This window comes from Macaca thibetana, chromosome 2 (genome assembly GCF_024542745.1).
Source record: "Macaca thibetana thibetana isolate TM-01 chromosome 2, ASM2454274v1, whole genome shotgun sequence".
Taxonomy (NCBI): Eukaryota; Metazoa; Chordata; class Mammalia; order Primates; family Cercopithecidae; genus Macaca; species Macaca thibetana.
Genome location: NC_065579.1, coordinates 19,694,296 through 19,717,722, shown reverse-complemented (window position 1 = coordinate 19,717,722; position 23,427 = coordinate 19,694,296). Strand labels below are relative to the sequence as shown.

At 34.4% G+C, this 23,427-nt stretch overlaps 1 protein-coding gene across 2 annotated transcripts in view; it reads left to right on the top strand.

The window, feature by feature from the left end:
• The window catches only part of ZCWPW2 (zinc finger CW-type and PWWP domain containing 2), a 115,615-nt gene extending 92,633 nt beyond the window's left edge, over window positions 1-22,982 (top strand). For both annotated transcript variants that reach the window (XM_050779503.1, XM_050779502.1), the window contains 4 exons: window positions 11,198-11,256; window positions 12,338-12,405; window positions 18,064-18,188; window positions 21,337-22,982. In XM_050779503.1, the coding sequence (XP_050635460.1) occupies window positions 11,198-11,256; window positions 12,338-12,405; window positions 18,064-18,188; window positions 21,337-21,498 (414 nt within the window). In that variant the 3' untranslated portion in view covers window positions 21,499-22,982. The remainder of the gene's footprint in view (window positions 1-11,197; window positions 11,257-12,337; window positions 12,406-18,063; window positions 18,189-21,336) is intronic.
• Window positions 22,983-23,427: the final 445 nt, after the last annotated feature.

Genomic DNA, 23,427 nt, shown 5'->3' with positions numbered 1-23,427 from the left:
CATGTAGTATAAGAAATGTTGGCTAGCAACTAGCTATAAGGGGAAGTTTTTCCATCCACAGGGCTACTGGCCTGCTTATTGTTGCTAGGGTTGCAGTTGAGTTGTAAGGGGCTGTTCTAAGAAAGTAGAAGTGGAGAGAGGTATAGTGATGCCTTCCTAAACCAGTGTTTTTCTCCCAGTGCAGTGAGTGGTTTGTCTGAGAAAATTCAGAGTTTAATTATGCAAATCTGGTTTTTGGTAAACAAACATTGAGGTTTATCTATCAGTGATTTTCTCTAGTCATTTAAAATTTGTTTTCATCCTTGTTACTAAAAAGCAAACACAAAAGTATGCTTTTTGAATGTCACTGTTTATAATGACTAGTTTTGTATTAATTTTTCTCTATACATAATGCCCATTTAAAAATTCAGTTTAGATTATTTTATTTGGAATTTGAATTTGATGATACTTAAAATCTGCTGCTGCAGATTCTAAAAATTTGAAACTTTTCAACCATAACTCTCCCTGTTTTCTATTCTATATTTCAACTTTGAACCAGAAAACAAGAAATATGATTCCACAAAATGTAGCTGCCCTTTTTTTAAGAAACAAAATCTTCCTCAAATACCAGTTATCAAATGGTGAACAGCTGCCAGATGTTGTCCTTTGTTATTTGGACCTACGGTTGTGGTATGCAGTTTTCTTCAATGCATTTTGCTGATTGTATTTAGTACAAGTGTAATCCTTTCTCTCTGATTCAGAGACACATAAGTCCTATTTCCAACTTCAGACTCCACACAAAATGAATCTGAGTTTCCTCTAAATTCTGGAATATTTCTTGCTTACCATCATCATCTTCACTCCATTCCATTAAAACCAAAACCAGTAGTACCTATCAATAGGTTATTGATATAATATAGAATAGGAATTTGAATAATGAGTTGGTATTTTATGGATTGTAGCAATTACACTAGTTATATTAAGTGATTTTTCTATGCCTAATAGTTATACTACTATTCTACTTGCAAAGGGGAGAGATATCACCAGAAAAAATACAATGTCATTGAAAAGAAAATTGGCTTATAGCAGAATTCAAGCCTACAGTTTCAAATTTATAAGCATTTGGCTTTTGTCCACAAGTCTTTCAACTTTTCATTTATGTTAAATGACACAGACCTATTTTCTTTCTTTAAAAACCTATAAATTACTACTTCTAAAATTCTTTAAAATTATAATGACTTTGAGATGCTATTTGTCTTTTTGTTTATGTAGTTAATACCTTTACTTTGCCAAGCAGGGTGGCTCATGCTCATAATCCTTGCACTTTGGAAGGCTGAGGCGGGTGGATCGCTTGAGCCCGGGAGTTCGAGACAAGCCTGGGTAACATGGTGAAACTTTGTCTCTACTAAAAATACAAAAATTATGCCAGGTGTGGTGGTGTGCATCTGTGGTCCCAGCTACTCAGGCTGAGGTGGGAGGATCCCCTGAGCCTGGGAAGTTCAGGCTGTAGTGAGCCAAGATTGCGCCACTGCACTCTAGTTTGGGTGACAGGAGTGAGACCCTATCTTAAATAGTGATGATAATAATAATAATAATAATAATAATAATAATTCTTTCACTTTGTTCCAGAAATAATTTGCTGCATCATGAAATGTTTATATTAGAGATACATCTTAAACTTATACTCTCCTACACACTAGACAACATTTTTAAAATAATTTTTTAAATGTTTTAGTTGTGCTATTGTGGAGAGTCTGTCTATTCCTATGTATAAGAGAGATCTTATGCATTCTACTGAAGGTAAATGCTTAAAGCATTTGACAATGATCCATGAGTTCAAAAATCAGGCTGGTTATCCTTACTGTTCTAGCCGATATGGAGAAAAATTATAAAACAAATAATGAAACACTTGACATTCATTCTTTTGTCCAGAAAAACAGCATAATATAGATACTATAACCACTGAATATTCTCTGCATCAGCTTTTTAGAATGTAATTGAAACACATAGACTCTAGAAGGTCTTCCCTAAAAACAGTATCTTCTCCCAACATTCCCCTTGCTAAGATATCTGTTGACTTTAGGAAAAAACTGTACCCAAGTAGGAATTGTTTCAACTGATTTGGATTTTCAGAAAGCCTACAATTAGAGGTCAGATAATCTTAATTTACTGGCTTTATTCAATCAGCTAAGCAACTGTGTCACAATTTCTGCTTTCCATGGGGTTTGTCCCTCCCTGGACACCCTGTCTGGATTAGTCCTTAGTATTCTTAAACTCTTTATAATTATAAGTGAAATCTATTCTATTACAAAAAGAAATACCTGGATTTTCATGATCTATCTCTGGTATATATAGTCAAAGACCACTAAAAAATAAATGTAAGGCTTTAAAAAACTATCAGCGAAGCACCAAATCATAGAGCTCCTTGAAGTTTCCCGGTACTTCTGTTCTCAGCCAGGATTGTTAAGTGTTAATCAAAGGCTTTTTATGCCTTTTGTTTAAGGTGGGCTGGTGATCAACTGCTATTTTTAGGGAAAGTGCTGTCTTGTGTCTCAGCTCACTGCTTGAATACACACTCCAGTGTTCTCTTTGATAAGCCCCTCAAAGCAGAGAAATCCACAGTGCTTTATTGTAAACTTACATATGGCTGAAGAAGAGAGTGCAGGGAACAGCAAGATATTAAGTCATATTGTCAGGGACTGGTCTCTAATACTGTTCAAATCTCACAGGAATGCAGAACTCTACTAAAGGTTGACTAGACTGGAGCATGTAGCAATTGATGATTGACATTTATATAAGAAACACTAGATTTGTGTTCTTTCTATTGAAATAGTGTCTAAAATAGGGCCAGCAAATGATCATTTTAATCCTCCCCTCCTTTTCAAAGGAAAGTTGAAAGCAATCATTGTCTAGGCCCAAAGACTTAACTATATTATCTCTACTCTTTGGATACTCAAATTAAGTAATAACCATCATTTGCAGTGCTACATGTAACTAGTTTTCATCCTTATTCTGAGCAGATTTTTCAAAGGGAAATGAGGATATTGGCTTTTTCTTGTATATGATAACGTTTAACAAGGAGTTTGTGTACATTATTCAAAGCACATAGATTCACTTTTGGAAATTCTGTCAAAGCAGGCAGCTCTTTAGTGATTATTGACTGACAATTACTCTCAAAAGAAGATTACAAAACATATTTATGTCTTCCCTGAACATAAAATACTGAATCAAAATTTCACACCCTCAGATTTAACAGAACTACAGACTTATTCTTTTTGTTTAAAAATTAAAAAAGAAAACTTCATTTAGCTGAATAGTGACTTAAGGAAATGGGCAATGTCAAGTCATTTTATGCAGATTATATAAATCTAATGTAAACACAGTTCTATGGATTTTCTGTCCTTTGCAATTAAAGGCAATTCTGTCATTTGCCATTCCAGTCAGCAATCCTAATTATCATTTTGTGTGTATGTGTATATATATATATGTGTGTGTATATATATATATATATATAGAGAGAGAGAGAGAGAGAGAGTCTTTCCATATAACCACGTTGTTTTTTACACTCCACAAGGAAAGCATTAATACTTATTTGATTTATTTAAACTCAGTGACACATAGTGTTATATTTGTGTGGATAGGTGGGAAGCATTAAATTAGTGCCTCAAAAACTTTAATTTGCTTGAGAGTCATCTAAGGAGCTTATTTAAACACAGATTCCTGGGACCCACTCCCAGAGTATCTGATTCAGTAGGCCTAGGGTGGGCATAAAAATTTGCATTTCTATCAAGCTCCCAGGTATTTCTAATTCTGGCTATTACTCTGAATAGTAATAGGCTAGACAACATAGGAGAATCAGCTATTCAACGGTAGATAGAGAAGTGGAAGGGATGGGATAGGTAAATATTATAGTATCTACCTGTAGTGGGTTGAATAGTGGCCCCAAAAATATATGTCCATCTGGAACCTTAGAATGCGACCTTGTTTGGAATAATGGTCTTTGCAGATGTAATCAAGGTAAGGATAGTAAGATGAGATCATCTTGGAGATGAGGGATGAGTGCCCTCACCAGATACAGACTTCCATCCTATATTACTGTAAGATAATACATTTCTCTTGCTTTTCTGTTTGTGATAATTTGTTCCATCAGTCCTAGGAAACTAGTGTACTACCCAAGCTCCTACTACACCATGATGCTCAGTTCCCTCAGTCATATGCTGTAAACAAAAAGGGTAGAATCTGGACACTGGTCCAGAGGTGAACAATGATTGAACAACTAACTGGCAAGCAGAGTTGGATATTTTCTGATATGTTATTTTATCTTCCCCCAAATACTTTGAGGTAAATAATTTTTGGTATCATTTAACAAAAGAAGACCTTAAAATGCCAAATAGTCATTTAGGCCACAAATATTTATTGTTTATACCAGACTCTTGCTGGCTATTGGAGTGGTCAAGTGACTTGCCAAAAGTGACACAGCCAGTAAGTGCCAGATTAAGCACTTCACTCTAGATCCTGTTATACCAAATTCTGTGCTTTTCTCCATCACAATTTATCAAAGGCTCATACCAGCAAGGCACAGAGCATTTTGGCAAATACTGACTTGTTCATTTCAGTCACTGTAGAATATTTAACGAAATAGAAAAAGAATTTATTTTTTTCAACAGGAATCTCTGTGATTTATGGTAACTGTTTAATGGTATTTCCATTAGTAACAATACAGTACTTTTCATTTGTTGTTATCTTTTAATCTTATTTCCTCTTGTAAACCTTTTTACTTTATATTTAAACGTGCAGATAATTTAAGATGATACTTACTAACAAGATAGAAATAATAGTTCTACATTGTCTTTGGAGATGGAGGTCAGTGATTCAGACAATATTTCAATATTCTTTTTTTTTGAGATGGGGTCTCCCTCTGTGGAGTACACTGGTGCAATCTTGGTTTCTATGAATTTATTACAAATTTTAGTTAGCTACCTTTTGGGTTTTGATTTCACATGTTATTGCGTTTTTGTCAGTGAATGTGGTCTGTAAAATAGAGATTACTTTAATATTTTTGAGACTTCCTCTGTGACCCAGTAGGTGGTCAAATTTATAAATGTTTCAATGTTGGAAACAATATGTATTCTTTAAATATTCAATGCTAGTTTTAATATATGTTCATTATATTAGGCTTATTATTTGTGTGGTTGAATTATCATATTTACTGTATTTTTTCTGCTTTATTATTTTTTGAGAGGTAAATTGTATAAGAAATTTTAAGAGAGGTAAAAAAACTGTAGATTCAGTATTTTCTACTTGTAATTCTGTGTTTTCACTTTGTATATTTTAAAGCTACGTGTCTTAGTTCATTTAGTGTTGCTATAAAGGAATGCTGAGTAATTAATAAAGTAAAGATTTATTTGGGTCAGGGTTCTACAGGCTGTACAAGAAGAATGGTGCTGGCATTTGCTCAGCTTCTGATGAGGGACCCAGGATGCTTCCACTCATGATAGAAGGCAAAGGGGAGTCAGCAGGACTCTTTTTAACAACCAACTGTAGTGAGAATTAATAGTCTGAGAACTCACCCACAAAGGAGGGCATTGATCCATTTATGAAGGATTTGCCCCTGTAACCCAAACACCTCCCATTAGGCCCCACCTCCAACAGTGAGGATCAAATTTCAACATGAAGTTTGGAGGGGACAAACATCAAAATTATTGTACTAATATTTTAGATAATAGACAGGTCAAGACAATTATACTTTCTGAGTGAATTTTTTTTTAGCATTTGGTAATAACCCTTTTTATCTCTGATTATGCTTTTTGACTTAATGTCTGCTTTTTTCTGACATGAATATAGTTACATTAGGTTTCTTTTGTTACTTTTGTTAATAATTATAAATATATTATATTCCAGCTCCTCACTTTCAATCTTTTTTTTTTTTTGAGACAGAGTCACACTCCATCACCCAGGCTGTAGTGCAGTGATGCGATATTGGCTCACTGTAACATACACCTCCCGGGTTCAAGCGATCCTCCTGCTTCAGTCTCCTGAGTAGCTTCACCCTCCTGAGTATTACTGTTGTGTACCATCACACCCAGCTATTTTTTGTACTTTTAGTAGAGATGGGGTTTTACCATGTTGGCCAGGTTTGTCTTGAACTCCTGCCCTCAAGTGATCTGCCTGCCTTGGCCTCCCAAAGTGTTGGGATTATAGTTTTGAGCCACTGCCCCTGTCCCTTTCAACCTTTCCATGTCACTCTGTTTTTTAAATTACAGATTTATTGAGATTTAATTTGTATATCATACAACTCACTTTAAAAAAATGTACAGTTCAGTTTATTCAAAGTTTTGCAGCCAACATCACTAGCTAATTTTAGAACAGTTTTTTCATCACCCTGAAAGGAAACTTTATACCCATTAGCAGTCACTGCCCATTTCCCATCTACCCCTTTTCCGTGGTAACCATGCATCTATTTTCTCCTTCTATAGATTTGCCTTTTTTAGACATTTTAGATCATATAATACTGTGGCCTTTTGTGTCTGACTGTTCATTTTTCATCTATATTGTAGCATGTGTCAGTACTTGGCTGAGTAATATTTCATTACATGGATATACCACACTTTATCCATTGGTGGACATTTGGGTTGTTTCTACTCTTTGGCTATTATAAATAATGCCATTATGAACAATCATGTGCTCATTCTTGTATGGGCATATGCTTCTGTTTTTCTTGGGTATATACCTAGGATTGGAATTATTAGATCACAGGGTAACTCTAAATTTCAGATTTTGAGGAACTACCAAACTATATTCCAAAGTGGCTGTACCATTTTATATTCCCACCAGCAATAAATAAAGATTTCAATTTCTTCAATCCCTGTGAACACTTGTCATTTTCTATTTTTTTAAAAAAAATATTAGCTATCCTAGTAGGTTTGAAGTGGTATGTCATTGTGGTCTTGATTTTCATTTCTCTAATGACTAATGTATTAAGCATCTTTTTCTGTGCTTATTGGCTGTTTATACATCTTTTTTGGAGAAATGTCCATTCAAATTCATTGAGCACATTTTAATTGACTTACTGTATTTTTATTGTTGTGACTTCTTTACATATTCTAGACACAATTTCTTATCAAATATGTGATTTGAAAATTTTTTTCTCGTTATATAGATTTTTTCACTTTCTTGATTGTGTCCTTTACAATTACAGAAGTTTTAAAATGTTGATGACATCCAATTTATTCTTTTGTTGTTTGTGTTTCTGGTATCATATCTAAGAAACCATTAACTAATCCAAGATTATAAAGATTTGCCCCTGTGTTTTCTTCTAAGAGTTTTAACTTTTATCTCTTACATTTACATTTTTGGTCCATTTTAACTTTTATGTATGATGTGAGGTACAGGTTGAACTTCATTTTGCATGTGGATATCCAGTTGTCTGAGTACTATTTGTTGAAAAGACTATTCTTTTCTTATTGAATTGTCATGGCAACCTTGCTAAAAATCAGTTGCCCATATACATGAGAGATTTTTTCTGGACTCCCAATTCTATTCTATTGATCTATTCTTCTGTTCTTATTCCAATACCATACTATGTTGATTACTGTAGCTTTGTCATAATTTTTGAAATCAGGAGATGTGACCACCTTCTTTAAACCACACCCTTTATAGTTGTTCCTTCTAAAGAGTATATTGGCCCACTGCATGCCTTTGGCTGAACTCTGTGACCTACTTTGGCCCATGGAATAAGGTAGAAGTGACAGTGTGATAATTCCAACCTAGTCCTTAAGAGGCTTTGTGTATTTTGTCTTTTCTTTTGACCCTCTACACTAACCCAAGTTTACCCAATGGTCTTAGGAAAATGCAAGTCATGTAGGGCAGAACTACCTACCTCAGCCAACCCTAGACCTACAGGAGAGCATTCCTAGCTGCTTCACTGTGTATCAGAGATGCCCCACCAAACCAAGAGGAACCTCAACCAACCTGAAGACATAAGAAAAGAAGCCACCAGTTTCTGTAAGGAAAGCCTAGGATCTTCCATGAGAAGATGATGATGTACAAATTTCTTATCTGTATTAGTCATTTACAAACACTGTGCATGTCCATTGAGGATTAGCAGGGATTGAAACAATTAGAACAGAATCTCTACTCCATGGTCACTAAGGGAACCAGATTGAATCTCTACCACCTGGTAGCTACACTCTGGAACTTGTAGCCTTTTCAGCTATCAAGATGAGAGTCAAGGCTAAGAATCTACCCTAGATGTCAAGAAAGACCCTGGGCATAATCAATGCTGAAATGAAAAAGGATCAACACTGGAGAGAAAAGAGGGGAAGAAGTAAACATAATGACAATCTGGAAGATGAATTGAATTTCATGGCAGTAAGGGAACTCAGGAAGTCATTCAACTATCTGGGTGTGAACCAACTAGGAGCAAGTGTCAATTCTTTATATGGGTCATATTGTTGGATCCTCCCTCATGGGAACTAATATCTTAAAGTGGGTTTTGAACAAAATTATGGAACTTGAAAATATAGAAAATGAATATACATAATGTAAACAAGAATTTAAATGGAAAGTACTTCATTTGAAAAATTTTTTCAAAAATGTTTTCAAAAATGTTAGCAGCAAATTCTAATAATAAATGTACTGAATAGACAGGCATTATCTGTCTATCCAAGTATTAACTCTATGAATTTTTCTATCCATTGAAGTACATATTTTTAGACATAATAAAAATGAATTTTCTTTAAAAAAATACAAATTGTATTTCTCTTCTTTTGGTGATTATCCTTAAATATGAACATGCTTAATGGGTTTAACAATTTAAATCTGATCACCATCACTCTTCTTCTGAGTAATTCAAGGTTCTTAAGATGCTTTCACCTTTGTCTAACCCCTTTTCCTCTTCCATTCAGTTGTCTACTTTTGTAAATCCTCTTCGTTCTTTACTCCATTACCAATTTGTCTTTTTTTAGGTCAGTGTTTATTTAGATTTATATAATGTTGAGCACTTAATTTACTTATCTTCACTTCTTTTTGATTTTTCTAGATTAATGTTCTTCCTCCAAAGTACATTCTGTAGTAGCTCTGTCAGCAAAGTTCTATCTTTTTAGTTCTCACTCTTTTGAAAAATATTATTTTAAAAATTGTAATTTTTTTCATAATCATGGAAATTAACAATCACAAAGGCAGAGAAAATAGTATTAAACCTTTTTATACTCCTCAGTCTCAACAAACACACACATATGGCTACCTTTTTGAATTACAGTTTTATTGAATATTGTTTAATTGAAGATATGTTCCTGGGTATTGTTTTGATATTGTGCCTATTAAAGCCTAATTGTCTTACCTTTATAGCTTGGCACCATGGGCTTTTACAAATTGACATGTTTAATTCTGGAAAATTCTTTTTTTTTTCTTCTTTGAGACAGATTCTCGCTGGAGTGCAGTGTTGCAAGCTCAACTCACTGCAGCCTCTGCCTTCAGGGTTCAAGTGATTCTCATGCCTGGCTGATTTTTTTTTTTTTTTTCAGTAGAGACAGAGTTTTGCCATGTTGAGCAGGCTAGTCTCAAACTCCTGACCTCTGATAATCAACCTGCCTTGGCCTCCCAAAGTGCTGGGATTACAGGTGTGAACCACCACACATGGCCTAATTCTGGAATATTCTTAGTCATTATCACTTCAAATATTTGATCTTCCATTTTGTTTCCATATTATTCTTATGGAATTCCTTTCAGAAATATTCTTGACCTTATCATTCTATTCTCTGATTCTTAGCTACTTTTCCAAAAAGTATTTTTGTGTCTCACTGCTATAGATTTGGTGATCTCGTCAAATCTACCTTCCAGAATAGTTATTCTTTCTTCAGTATATCTAATCAGCTCTTTAATTCATCCATTGAATTTTAAATTCAATGACTTGACTTTTTTTTTTTAATTCTAGAAGTGCTATTTGGCTCTTTTTAAAAATTCTTTCATGGCTTATAGATAGTATAGAAACCTAAAGTTGTTCATTATAGTTTCTAATCCATTTTAACCCTTTAATAACTTAAATATTTATTTTTAATTTAGGTTTATTGCTGTAATACAAACATACAAAATGAAAATCATAAATGTAGATAAAATTAGGTGAATTTTTTAAAATGAGCATTCCCTTCTAACCAGCACCAAATCAAGAAGCAAATCATTTCCAGAACCCCAGAAGTGTTCTCATGCCCTCTTCTAGTCACACTTCCTACCTCCAAGGTAACTGCTATCCTGACTTGTAGTGCCACAGTTTAGCTTTGCCTGTTTTTGAGTTTTATGTCAACTGAGCTATACAGTGCAAATGTAATTATTTTATGGGTTTTTTCTTCTCCAGATGATCTATATGCTCTTAATACTTGTGAATTACAAAGACCGTGTATACATTTTTACATTAATTTCTTGGCTCTTTTGCTTACTTTTGTCTTAGTGATTTTAGAAGTCCTGGATAAGTCTTCGTGTTAATTATTCGACTGGGAAATCTCAGGAGACATGAAATTGGATTTCTCACTTTAATGGTATAGACTTAGTGTTTTCATTCTTTTAGGATTATTGCTTTTTGCCATCTAATTCCCCATGTCAGACTGCGTACTACCTTATTGCTTTTGTGTCCTCGTGAATGAAGATTTTCCTATTGTTATGGACAGGAAAAAATCCTTGAAGTCCCTGGGCTTTATGGAACATTATTAGCACAGCTCTCTAACCAGTGTCACCCTCAGAGCATGTCACTTATCTTTGCCTGGACATGAAAAGCCCAGCTCAAAACTCCTTTGGCCCCTTATCCTGGTACAAATTTCTTTTGGACCTTCACTATGTCAGTTTCCACCTATATATTAATAGCTTTGCATTTCATGTGCTTCTGGCATCTGATTTTTTTTTCTTTATCTAAACGTTATATATGTGTGTACAACTTTAAAAGTGTTTTTATTAGTATTTTTATATGTTTGTGAAGTTATGTAAGGGGGAGCGGGTAATATGGGAGGTAGACATCCAAATCAGATCAGTTTAGCACTCCTGAAAGATGAGGAGATCCATGCAATTGCAGTGACTATGCAGTGGTTGACTAGACGTAAAGATGTTGTTTAGGGCTATCGGCCACGGTGTTTCTTCTGGCCAAATTACTTGAACTGCATGGGGCCCATTATTTTACTAAGCTGATTTAGTCCTATATGAACTAACTCATATTTTTGTTTTTGTTTTACAGAAGCAGATTTCTAAAAATAATATTGAAAAGAAGAAGCCCAAACTTAGAAAAAGGAAAAGGTATACTTTTTGAAATTAAATAGTATTATGATAAAATTGAAATATATATTGGATTTAGTTGTTGCATGACCTTTCTCATAATCCTTGATTCTGTTTCACTTGGAAAATACTGTGTTTACAGTTTTCTAAAAGAATTAATAGAATTATAAGTAGTAGTCTTAGAAGTAGGGAAAAAGGTTTATATTTATGAAATATTTTGAAATGGGACTTTTAGAGATTAATATCTTATGAGCAATCAGAAGAGAATCAGGTTTTTAGTTTAAAAATAGGTAATTTAAACCAGAAACAGGTTTTCATAATGAACTAATAAGCCACAGATGACAAGTTTTAGTGTTTGTCATTGAATCAGTCATTTTTTAAAGAATGGTAATCAGTGCTGTGTTAGGAGGGGTCCTACTCAAAAACAAGGACTGACACTAATAGGTAGCCCTTTTCTTCTTCCTTGTGCTTTTTCAGAAGATGAATAACTAAAGTTTAAAAATAGACTTTCACTGCCTTATTTCATTACACTTCACACTAGCCCTATCAAATAGTTAGGAAGTATATTATAATCTCCATTTTAAAAAATGAAGAATTCCTGGCTTGGAGAAGTTAGTGACTTTCTCAAGATCTTATGGTTAGAGAAAGTACATTTGAGCAAATTTTTTTCTTACTCTGTGTCAGCAACATAGAGTCATGGAAACAGTATGGATTTTGAGTCTGACCGAGTTTAGTTCTGCCATGTTCCACCATTTACCTAAGTTGTCAAACTTCTCATTTTTCTCTGATATCTCAAATTTTCAGTTTCTTTATATAATGACAGTAACAATTAGTAGTTGTTTTGGAGGAGGATTATGAAAAAGCCAGTGTAAGGTGCTTGGTAAATTGTTAATGCTTTGCACCTAGTGAGAACTCAAATCAATATTAGTCTTCTTTGTTTTTCACTGCAACATAATTTCTTACTACATAAAACAACCAAGAGAATTACCTTAAGAAAATATATGTATTTATAATCTACAGTTACCAATGAATAGACATAAATGGCCATTTAAATATACATGATTGATCTTTTGAAACTAAATCTGTCAAATTCTTTTTCTAGGAAAGCAATTTTAAAATGCGCTTTTGAAAATGTTTGTTCTGATGATGCCTTATCAAAGGAAAACATGGGTATGTGAAAGCCTGTCCTGCTTTTAGTTCTTTAACCTGTATTTAATTCCACAGAATGTAGCTATTGTCCTTTGAAGGAAAAAAAAACTCTCGTGTGTGTGTGTATATATACACATATACACATGTATACATATGTATACATTTTTACACATATATACGTGTGTGTATATATACACACATATATGAAAAATATTAATGAATCATTTTTGTTATTGATTTACATACCAGAGCTTTTAAATTTTCTTTAGGTTTCTATTTCCTTGAATTAAATTTTCTCTTAGTCATGTATTTAATTTTTTAAAATAACACACCAGGCCAGGCACAGTGGCTCATGCCTGTAATCCTAGCACTTTGGGAGGCTGAAGCAGGCAAATCACTTCAGGTCAGTAGTTCAAGACCAGCCTGGTCAACATGGTGAAACCCATCTCAACTAAAACTACAAAAATTAGCTGGCCATGGTGGCATGCACCTGTAGTCCCAGCTACCCTGGAGGCTGAGGCAGGAAAATCACTTGAGCCTGGGAGGCAGACGTTGCAGTGAGACGAGATCGCGCCACTGTATTCCAGCCTGGGCGACAGAGTGACAGAGCGAGATTCCCTCTCAATAAATAAATAAATAAATAAATAAATAAAGCAGCAGCTGTGAGAAGAAATACCAACAACTATACATTTCAATCCAGACTTCTTCATTCCAAACTTACTGGGATCCTAGGAGTGCCAAAGGGAGAGAAGAAAGAAAAGCAGAAGCCTGGGGCTTCCAACTAAATTGTCCTCGGTTAGAACACAGTAGAGTGAATGTGGAATGCAGGGAGAAAGTTTTGGTTTTCAAAGGCAATTTCCTCCTTCTACATTTTCTTTAGTCTTGAAAAGCAGTAAAATGCTTATTTGCAATGTGGAACTTTGGCAGTCATGTTCAAAGCCCATTAAACCCTGAAGAGTTATCAGTGATATATTCCCTTTTCCTTGAAGTCACTCCCAGGGGATGCTATGGCATTGCATTTCAATTGGCTAAATAAGTCAGTCGTTGTAGTGTTATTAAAAGAAAGGAAAGCCAGGTGCAGTGGCTCATGCCTGTAATCCTAGCACCTTGGCAGGCTGAGGTGGGAGGATCCCTTGAGCCCAAGAGTTAAAGACCAGCCTGGACAACACAGTGAGACCTCATCTCTACTAAAATTAAGAAAATAAAATAAATTAACTGGGCATGGTGGCACATGCCTGTAGTCCCAACTACTGGGAAAGTTGAGGTGGGAGGATGACCTGAGCCCAGGAGTTTGAGCTTACAGTGATCTATGATTACGCCACTGCACTCCACCCTGGGTTACAGAAAGGATGAAGTAGTTATTTTTTAAAAAATAACTTGTTTTTTTAGACCCAGAATGTAAAATAGGAAAACTTTTAGATTCTAACACTTTTCTTTTAGAAAACAAAACCAAGTACTTTTTCCTCCTCATCACTCTTCTCTTTTATTAAAATACCTTCCGAATTTCAATATTGACATAGCCCTGCAAATTTATTTAGGATTTTTTTTTCAGTGCCAGCTTTGGGGTAACCCAACCAGTAGCTACTATATAAGAGAATGTGTTAGTCTGTTCTTGCATTGCTATAAAGAAATACCAAAGACTGGGTAATTTATAAGAAAAGAGGTTTAATTGGCTCACAGTTCTGCAGGCATTCTAGGAAGCATGGTGCTTGGCTCCTGGGAGCCTTCCCAGAAGGCTTAAAATCATGGCAGAAGGTAAAGGGGGAGCAGGCATGTCATATGGCAAAAGCAGGAACAAAAGAGGGGAGAGTTGCCACACACTTTTAAATGACCGGATCTCATGAGAACTCACTCACTATCACAAGGACAGTACCAAGGGGATAGTACTCAATCATTCGTGAGAAATCTGCTCCCATGATCCACTTACCTCCTACCAGGCCCCACTTCCAACACTGTAGATTACAATTCAACATGAGATTTGGGCAGAGACACATATCCGAACTCTATTAGGAGGAAACAGCTTCTTAAACATTTAATAGATAAGTCTAGGTGAAAGAAAACTCCATAAACATATATTTGAAAGTTTCTAAAATAGTGACTGAGTTATTGAGACAAACTGTGAATTATTTCTTATCAGGAATGGAAAAACAACACTGATTTATTTTTCTACATATTAATTTTTTAAAGCTAGATATGGGGCTAGACGTGGTGGCTCACGCCTATAATCCCAGCACTTTGGGAGGCCGAGACAGGTAGATCACCTGAGGTCAGGAGTTCAAGACAAGCCTAGCCAACATGGTGAAACCCTGTCTCTACTAAAAATACAAAATCTAGCCAGGCATGCTGGCGTGTGCCTGTAGTCCCAGCTACTCAGGAGGCTGACCCAGGAGAATTGCTTGAAACCGGGGGGCGGAGGTTGCGGTGAGCTGAGGTCATGCCACTGCACTCCAGCCTGGGTGACAGAGTGACATTCCATCTCCAAAAAAAAAAAAAAAAAAAAAAAAAGCTAGATATGGACTTTGCTATTACAGACACGTATTTTTTCTTTCATTTCTTTTTTCTTTTTAACTTTCTCTGAGTGATAGAGTAGCCGTAATGCTACCACTTCACTCTCAACAATAAATTGAAACAAGTCAGAGAAACTACAAGATAATCAGTGTGGATAGAAGATGATTGGTCATGCAGTCAGCAAAGGCATTCATTTTGTCCGTATCTTTGGAGGATATCATTGACCAATTTTGATAACATAGTTTGTAGATTACAATAACTGCTATTTTTTGAGAATTATTTTTTAAGTTCATTTACAATATAGGAATACTTATTTAGAAAAGCAAACCTCCCACTACTCTGGAAGCAGAAACTGACAGCAGTCAGGTTGGTGTTGTAAACCCTAGTTGACTTATGAAGTCATCCATTACTTTGTCTAATTTTGATCAAAAGGCAGTGTACGTATTTCTTCAGATCACTTGAAAAGAGCCTACAATGCCATTTGGCAATGATATTTATTATCATAAATTGATTGTATTTTAGCCTAACATTAGAAATATAAAGGTGTTTGTTTGCCATTTTTTCTTTTACAGTATAGCTTCAAATCTATCATCTCAACAGTGTATTAAATGTCATTGTCAATTTCCATAGACTCAGAATGTAAAGTAGGAAAACTTAACATTTGTGAGTGGAACTGGGGAATTGGTGTGAAAATAACCATGAGCAGTCATCTATTTAATTCCACAGAATGTAGTTGTAGTCCTTTGAAGGAAAAAAAAAGGTCGTGTGTGTGTGTGTGTATATATACACATATACACATGTATACATATGTATACATTTTTACACATATATATGTGTGTGTATATATACACATATATATGAAAAATATTAATGAATCATTTTTGTTATTGATTTACATACCAGAGCTTTTAAATTTTCTTTAGGTTTCTATTTCCTTGAATTAAATTTTCTCTTAGTCATGTACTAGTCAGGTATATAGTCTATTATATAGTCTATTATATAGCATAATGACTATTATACTAGTCATTATATAGTCAGGTTACTAAATAAGAAATCTGTCTTAAAGAGGGTGTTAGTTTTATTAACAAAAGTGCTTCAATAAAAAACGTACATTCCTCTAGAAAATCCTGATTTGATAGACATGGCATTGTTATATTTTTAAATAAACTCTCCAGGTGATTATTATGCCCACACAATTTTGAATGCCACTGTTTTAGAATCTAGCATTCTGTATTCTGTGTTCTTAGGCCTTAGCAGTAACCCTAGAACATAGATCTATGTGGATGCAACTAACATGTTAATTACAGGTTTTGCTTGTTTGTTTTTAAACATGAGAACTTTTTATAAGATGTGGAGTTGCTTATCAAAAAGCTTGTTTCAAACTATTTTGAAAGAGGTTTTCCATAGAGAAAACCTAAAATTGACTAGGAGGAGGTGATAGCTAGGAAGGCTTATTAGCCTATGCCTGTTTTCTTGTGTTCCTGCCCCTTAGTAGGTAAACAGTAAATATTTGTTGATTGAATATGAAAGTGCTTGGGGAAAGCAGTAAATATTGACAGAAAAATTATTTTCAAGACAAACCTGTGTTGTGAAAAATATAAACTAAAAGTAGCTTTTCCAGTACTGTAATGACAAGAACCAAGAAATGAAAACCTATTTCATAACCTGCTATGATTTTATTTAACATTATTTAGTAAGTACTTTAGCAGAATTTTAAATTTTCCTACTTATGTCCTCCTTGGGTATTTTCATGTTCCATGACCTTTCAGCTGCTCCACTAGGTGGGAGTTTTGCTGACTTGCCCATGAACTGCAGATAATAGAAGGTGGTATGTTAGATTTTACTAACTAGTGGAAGATGAAGGGATGTGTACTCACAGCCTTTCTCTCTGAATTACGTTGTCTTTGGAAGAGCTTCTCAGATGCTCCATCTGCCTCTGGTGCAAGACAACAGGCATGTGGCCTCCCTTCTTTGAAGCAAAGGCTTCACTAGGCCTTCTATAAAATGAAAATGTTTGTTTTATTTAAGTCAAAAATGCAAATGCATATTTTTAATCAATAGTTAAGTCTACAGTTATAGTAGGCTTTTATTTCTTTGGTGGGGATATTGTTTTATCTCAGCAAGGTCAATGAATTACCAGATTTTTTTTTTTTCTCCTTTTTTTTTTTTTTTTTTTTTTTTTTTTTTTTTTGAGACGGAGTCTTGCTCTGTTACCCAGGCTGGAGTGCAGTGGCGCAATCTCGGCTCACTGCAAGCTCCGCCTCCGCCTCCTGGGTTCACGCCATTCTCCTGCCTCAGCCTCCCTTGTAGCTGGGACCACAGGCACCCGCCACCACACCTGGCTAATTTTCTTGTGTTTTTAGTACAGATGGGGTTTCACCATGTTAGCCAGGATGGTCTCGATCTCCTGACCTCGTGATCCACCTACCTCGGCCTCCCAAAGTGCTGGGATTACAGGCATGAGCATGTCACGGTGACTTTTATAATACAAAAAGACTTTTATAAATGCAGTATTTAAAAAAATAGATTAAGCAATTAAGATGTGTTGCCATTTGGATTAGGAAGGCACTAGCTTGTGTTCAGCCTAGCCACTTAATTACAAAACTTTTCCTTTTAACAGTAGTTTAATAATCTGTAGTAGAGATTGGCAAACTGTGGTCACCAGCTGCTGCCTGTTTTTGTAAATAAAGTTTTATTGGAACATAGCCACTCTCATTTGTTTATGTACATGTCAATGGTTTGTGCTACAATAACAGAATTGAGTTGTTGTCACAGACCATCTGGCTCCCAAAGCCTGAAATATTGGCTCTCTGTCCCTTTAGAAAAAAATTTGCTGACGCTGTTTCTATAAATAATATAATTTAGTTTGGTGCCTTTAGCCCCTAATTTAAAAAAGTTCTAATAAGCTTTTGATATTTCACTTCTACTTTATGGTTTATACATAGCAAGACTATTACCTACATTTTTTGAGGAAGAATTGTAAAAGATTCACGTTGATATTCATAATAATTTTGTATCAGGAAGAAGTCATGTAAGAAAATTATATGAAACATTTATATTTTACCTTGTAGCATTTAAAAGATTTCTTCTTTCTGAGTAGTTAAGATTATGAATTAGATTGAATTAAGTGAGATGTAGCATTTTTTACTGTATTAATCATGGTTTTTTTAGTTGTATCTGAGACGGAAGTTTTACTAAAAGAGTTGGAGCAAATGCTACAGCAAGCACTGCAACCCACAGTCACACCTGATGAGTCTGAAGAAGGATATGGAGAGGAAATAAATATGGGAGAAAAGGTAATATTGATAATTATTTTCAGACCTAAATAACAACTTCAAATTATTTAAACAGAATTTTTCCTCATTGTACATTTTAAATATATAAAAAACTATTTTTATGTCTGAAATTTGAGTCCTTGGTTATCATGAGGTAAATAATAAACTAGTAGCCTGTTAAGAAATCAAAACACATCTATCAGTATTTGAAAAAAAAATCTGTGTTTAAGCAGAGGAGTTCTTTTAATTTTAAGTCTTTGGGATTGGAGTGAAGAAAGACGGATGATGCTCACTGTAGCTGAAGTAGGCCACTCCAGAGAGAATTCCCCCTTGCTACCAATCTTTACAGTCAGGAGAGGGGGCCAGGATAACAAGAGCTCACTGGAAAATCTGCCCTGTCTGGGCTATGCACCGAGATAATCTCTACAGGGACAAACCTTATCATTAACATACTGGAGGTAGAATTTTTCACTGGAATAAGTTTTACTATTTATATCTAGACTCATCCTTTTTTTATTTTTTTCATTTGGCTTTCTATGTTGAACTCAGAAAGGCCAAATATGCTTACTTTATTCAATGTCTCTGCAAATAAAATGAGAGTTTGTGATACAAGGCTCTGCCATTAGTACAGAGCAGTGATGTGGTAGGTATGAGAAAAAGAAGTCATAGGGTAGACACTTTCATGTGCCAGTGCAGCTGTTCCCTAACTAGGAAAAAAATGGCAGTGAGGAGTTCTGTAACCCTAAGGCTTTATTCATTCATTTATTTAGATATGCAGCGTGCCTGGAGTCGAGAGAGCATATTGACACTGACTCTGAAATATAATCCTGTGTCCCAGTCCTGGTCCTGCCAATAAGGACTTGTGTGATTTGAAAAAGTGGCTTATCACTTACCTCAGAGGATTGTTTTGAGGATAAAATATGATAAACCAGGAAAAGTGCTTTCCATAGGAACAAACACCCCAGGTTTGGCTATTACTACAGATGAGAATTGGCAATGGCAGTTGCTAGAGGGAATAAGTGCTTAGATTTTCTTACTTCATCTCTCTTTTCCCACATTCACACTTTGAACAACTGCCTATCTCCAAGTCTGTCTGTTCCAAGATGTAGAAAAAGATGGATTTATAAATGGACAAAGGGGTTTACACCGTTAAGCAGACTGCCCAGTTGTATGATTTCATTCAGAATGTCAACAAAAATAAAGATTATTCGTAAACATGTCCTTTATTGAGTTAGAAATTAATAAAATATATAGAATGTACTACTATGGAGATGAATGTGCTAAAGGAAAGTAATATTAACATTAAAAACTCCTACTGAGTTGGAAAACATAACTTTCTTAATCAGCATCAGCAATATCAATTTTTACCTGAATGTGCATGGGTTGTAAATGCTACTTTTCCAGTTGGATTCCTTTCTAAAAAAAAAAGACTTGTTTACTATATATGGGTCTTTTGCAGAATAAGACCTGTAGATTGGTATCATACATCCTACATACGTATAATTAATATACAAATTATTCTTTTTCAGCAAATGTGTGTTTTATTTGAATACCATATGGTTTTGTGTAGTGTTTTTCAGTGTTAGCAGTTTCTTTTAAAAAATACAGCCAGGTTGATCTTTAGAGCGATGTCCTGGAGCTTTTACAGGCACAGAATTGACTTCTGTTTTGCCATTATAAGTAGTACCTTGATAGAACAGAGAAATACTTCTGATTTTTATTTCTTAAGGTAAAATACATAGTTTTAACCCATCACCAGGCAGGAGCTTGCTTTTGTTTTAGATTCTTGTATTATTTTATTCTTTCAAACAGCATTTCAGAAGTGTAAAAATTAGCTATTTTAACTGGCTAGTGGGCAGGTGAGTGCCTCCTGGTTACTGAAACATAAGCACTGTGCATACTGAGCTTTGTAAGTCTGGCATTCATGCCAGATTCAGGATATTTAGGTTCTTGTTCACTTTTAAATGAGGAGAATAACGGTGAAACCAACTAGCAAAGCTGGAGAAATTTCAGTTTAAAAGTAAATAAATAATCACATGTTGGAATTTATTTACTGTTATTAGAAATAATTAATTTGTCTCCCAAAAGCAACTCCACTTAAAGCTGGAGATGTGTTGTTTTTAGGAGAAGGTGGCCTCTTATAAGGTAAATACTCCAAGAAGAGACCCCTAAGAATTAAAGTCCTGAGCACGTTGACTCTCTGAGCAGACATTGTATAAGCTGTTTTCAAAGTTGTGAATTTGATGATGTTTTCATCATTCATTTCACCTATGAGGTTTCAAGTGGATTATCTCAGGCATTTACATCAATAGATGAGAATAACAACATGGAAAAAAGCTTATACACATAGATAATCAAAACTCATTTCTATTTGTCATTGAAATGTTTTATGAAATTATTTTCCTACATAGAGTCACCTTCCTAATTATGTTCTTCTTAAGCTAATATTAACATTGGGTGACATGCCCTGACTTGGCAAGCAATCGGAGGAAATAAATTTTAGATTTTTATAAATCCACCTGAATAATTCACAAATTGAATAATCCATATACAAATAAAATAGAGTTTACTGAAAAATTATTGGTATAAAAGTGTACATTTTTGATATGTGAAAATATTTATATGAACTACATATACATTTTTTCCCTTGAATTACATGGGAAGTGAACTCTACCTTTAATAAGCTCTGAAGTTATAAAGCAAATAAATCCACATATGCATTGTTTTTACTAGTGTCCTTTCCCACTAAGCAAGAGCAAATTATCACTATTTTTAAGAAATGCAGATGACCTTTTGACAACATGACCACAGAAAATGTGACTAAAGCAGTTACATTTTAAGTTGTATTCCCTATAACAATAATGTAAAAACTAAAACAATGTAGAAAACTCACATAGAATCAGAATTACCACTTTTTTCCAAAGCATAAAATTAAAACTAAAAATATATAAGGCTGGGGAATAGACACAGACCTAAATAATGACTTTTTCTTATATAAACACATTCACCCTACATTGTACTATATATAGTGACTATTATTTGAACACTAGAATAACAGAAAAGTTTGTTTAGCTAATGTGGCTTGCGGAATTACTGACTACTTTATGTTTTGTTCCAGTAATCAGGTAAATTTGACATAGTTCCGATTAATTATATGGTTGTTTTGCAGTTATCTAAATGCAGCCCAGAAGCTCCTGCAGGCAATCTGTTTGAAAACCACTGTGAAGAGGACTATCTTGTAATTGATGGGATAAAATTAAAAGCTGGAGAATGTATTGAGGATATAACTAATAAATTTAAAGAAATAGATGCTTTGATGTCTGAGTTTTAGAATACTATACATTTTTAAGTTAATTATAAAAATATTGGCATCTTTATATTTATCCGAAGTTAAAACCTTAAAAATGTTTGGTGAAATAGGTATAAATTATACCAAAGTTTATATTTGCAATAACTTTCTACTTCATATTTTGAGAATGGCCATGATTTTTAGAGCCAGTCAAATGGTATTTAAGTTAGTGTTAAAAATTTAGAATTAAAAAACCCTGATAGTTGTATTTATATATTTCTTGTTTGCCTTAATTTTTAAATGATTTGTGAAATTGCCTCACAAACATATGCTTTACAATGATTGTTTAGGCCGTTTATTCAAAAATGGATAACTTAAAATGGCTGGCCAAGCTATTATAAATCTCAGAGGTAATTCAAATCTAATAGACTTAGAGAATGTATATTTGTGGTGGAATCAAACTATTACAAAATAAAAGGAAATAATTTTTTAAATAATTGTTTAATAGAGTTGAAATTTTTCTTGTAAAACAAAATTTCACTTGCTACTTATACTAGAAACAATTATTTCAACCATGGTACCCAAAAACTGACTGCTTAATAGAGTCTGTGGGAATTTTGGAAGATCAAAATCCTGGACCCTTCCCTGCTGAATCAGTGTCTTTGGAGGTATCATCAGAAAGGTGGAAAAATGTAATTTAACGTGTATACAGAGAAGTTAAACATATTCATTATAAGAAATCTAACAATATAGAAAGTAAAAACTACATCATTTTTCAGGAATTCTCATGAACGGTTTTAGTAGATATCATTCTAGATCTTGCTTTACGTACACTGAAATGTGTGGGCATTCACACCTATCTTTAGTTCCTGCTCTAGCTCTCTCTGGCAGTACGGGGTGAGGAAAAGGGCATTCCAAGCACATAAAAACCAAAGCTTGAGGAGAGAAGTGCACGAGAGCATCACCACAGTGGTGAATTTTATTGTGAGTTGCCTCATATTGCTTTATCAAGGAGGCAGCACATGTATAGATATTAAAAACAAATAAGACACCAAACAACCAACATATCACTAAGGACTCATTGAGTGGGTTGCTTCTTTTAAGTATTTTTAGATTCTGTAATAATCACATAGACTGGAGAGTAGAGATAGACCCATAACAGTGAAATATCTTATTTGTCAAAGTAAAGTGTGTATGTATTTCTGTCCTCCTTGTTTTCCTCATGTATTCCTTAGCATTCTGATATTGTGTCATAGGATGTTGAGTTGTAAAGCCTGTCTGGGTTCTTATTTTACCTACTAACTTGTCTTAAGTCATATAACCAGTAAATAGAACTCTCAGAAGTTGAGTACATTTCTGTCAGGTTCCAGATCCCACGCCATTGATTACCATCTATAACGTCTTGATGAAGCTTTTAACTAGCTGGGTGGTGGAATGATAATCTAGTTTCCTCATGTGTAAAATGGGGATGGAACTATGTAAACCAAGCATTGTTGTGAGGAATAAATGAGATTCTTTTTGTGAAAGTGGTTTGTAAATCAATTTGATCTTCCGTTTTACTCTTTGCAAAGAGAACCAAGTATGTGTTTAAGTATATTGCAATTAATCATTACTGAGATAAAATGTAACTATACATTTGAAATGATGACTTTTCTTTCTCTTATATTATTTAATCTACTACCCCTCAATATCAGAGTTCCTTCTTTCTCATTTATAAAATTAATCTTTGGAAACCATCACAAGCAACATTATGCTCTTCTGTCTATCTTTTAAGGTACAGCTCACTGTTGAGTTTTAGAAATGGCTTTAAATAACTTTGCTTTCTTAATAGACATTCAGTTAAATAGGGAAAGGTGGGGGAAAGTCTTAGTTTTGATGAGTAGTGGCTGGTTTCTCTGTCATTTTGGATGCACTTCAGCAAATGGCCAAATGCCTTTTGCAAGAAAGACATGCTATTTTTAAGGATATGTT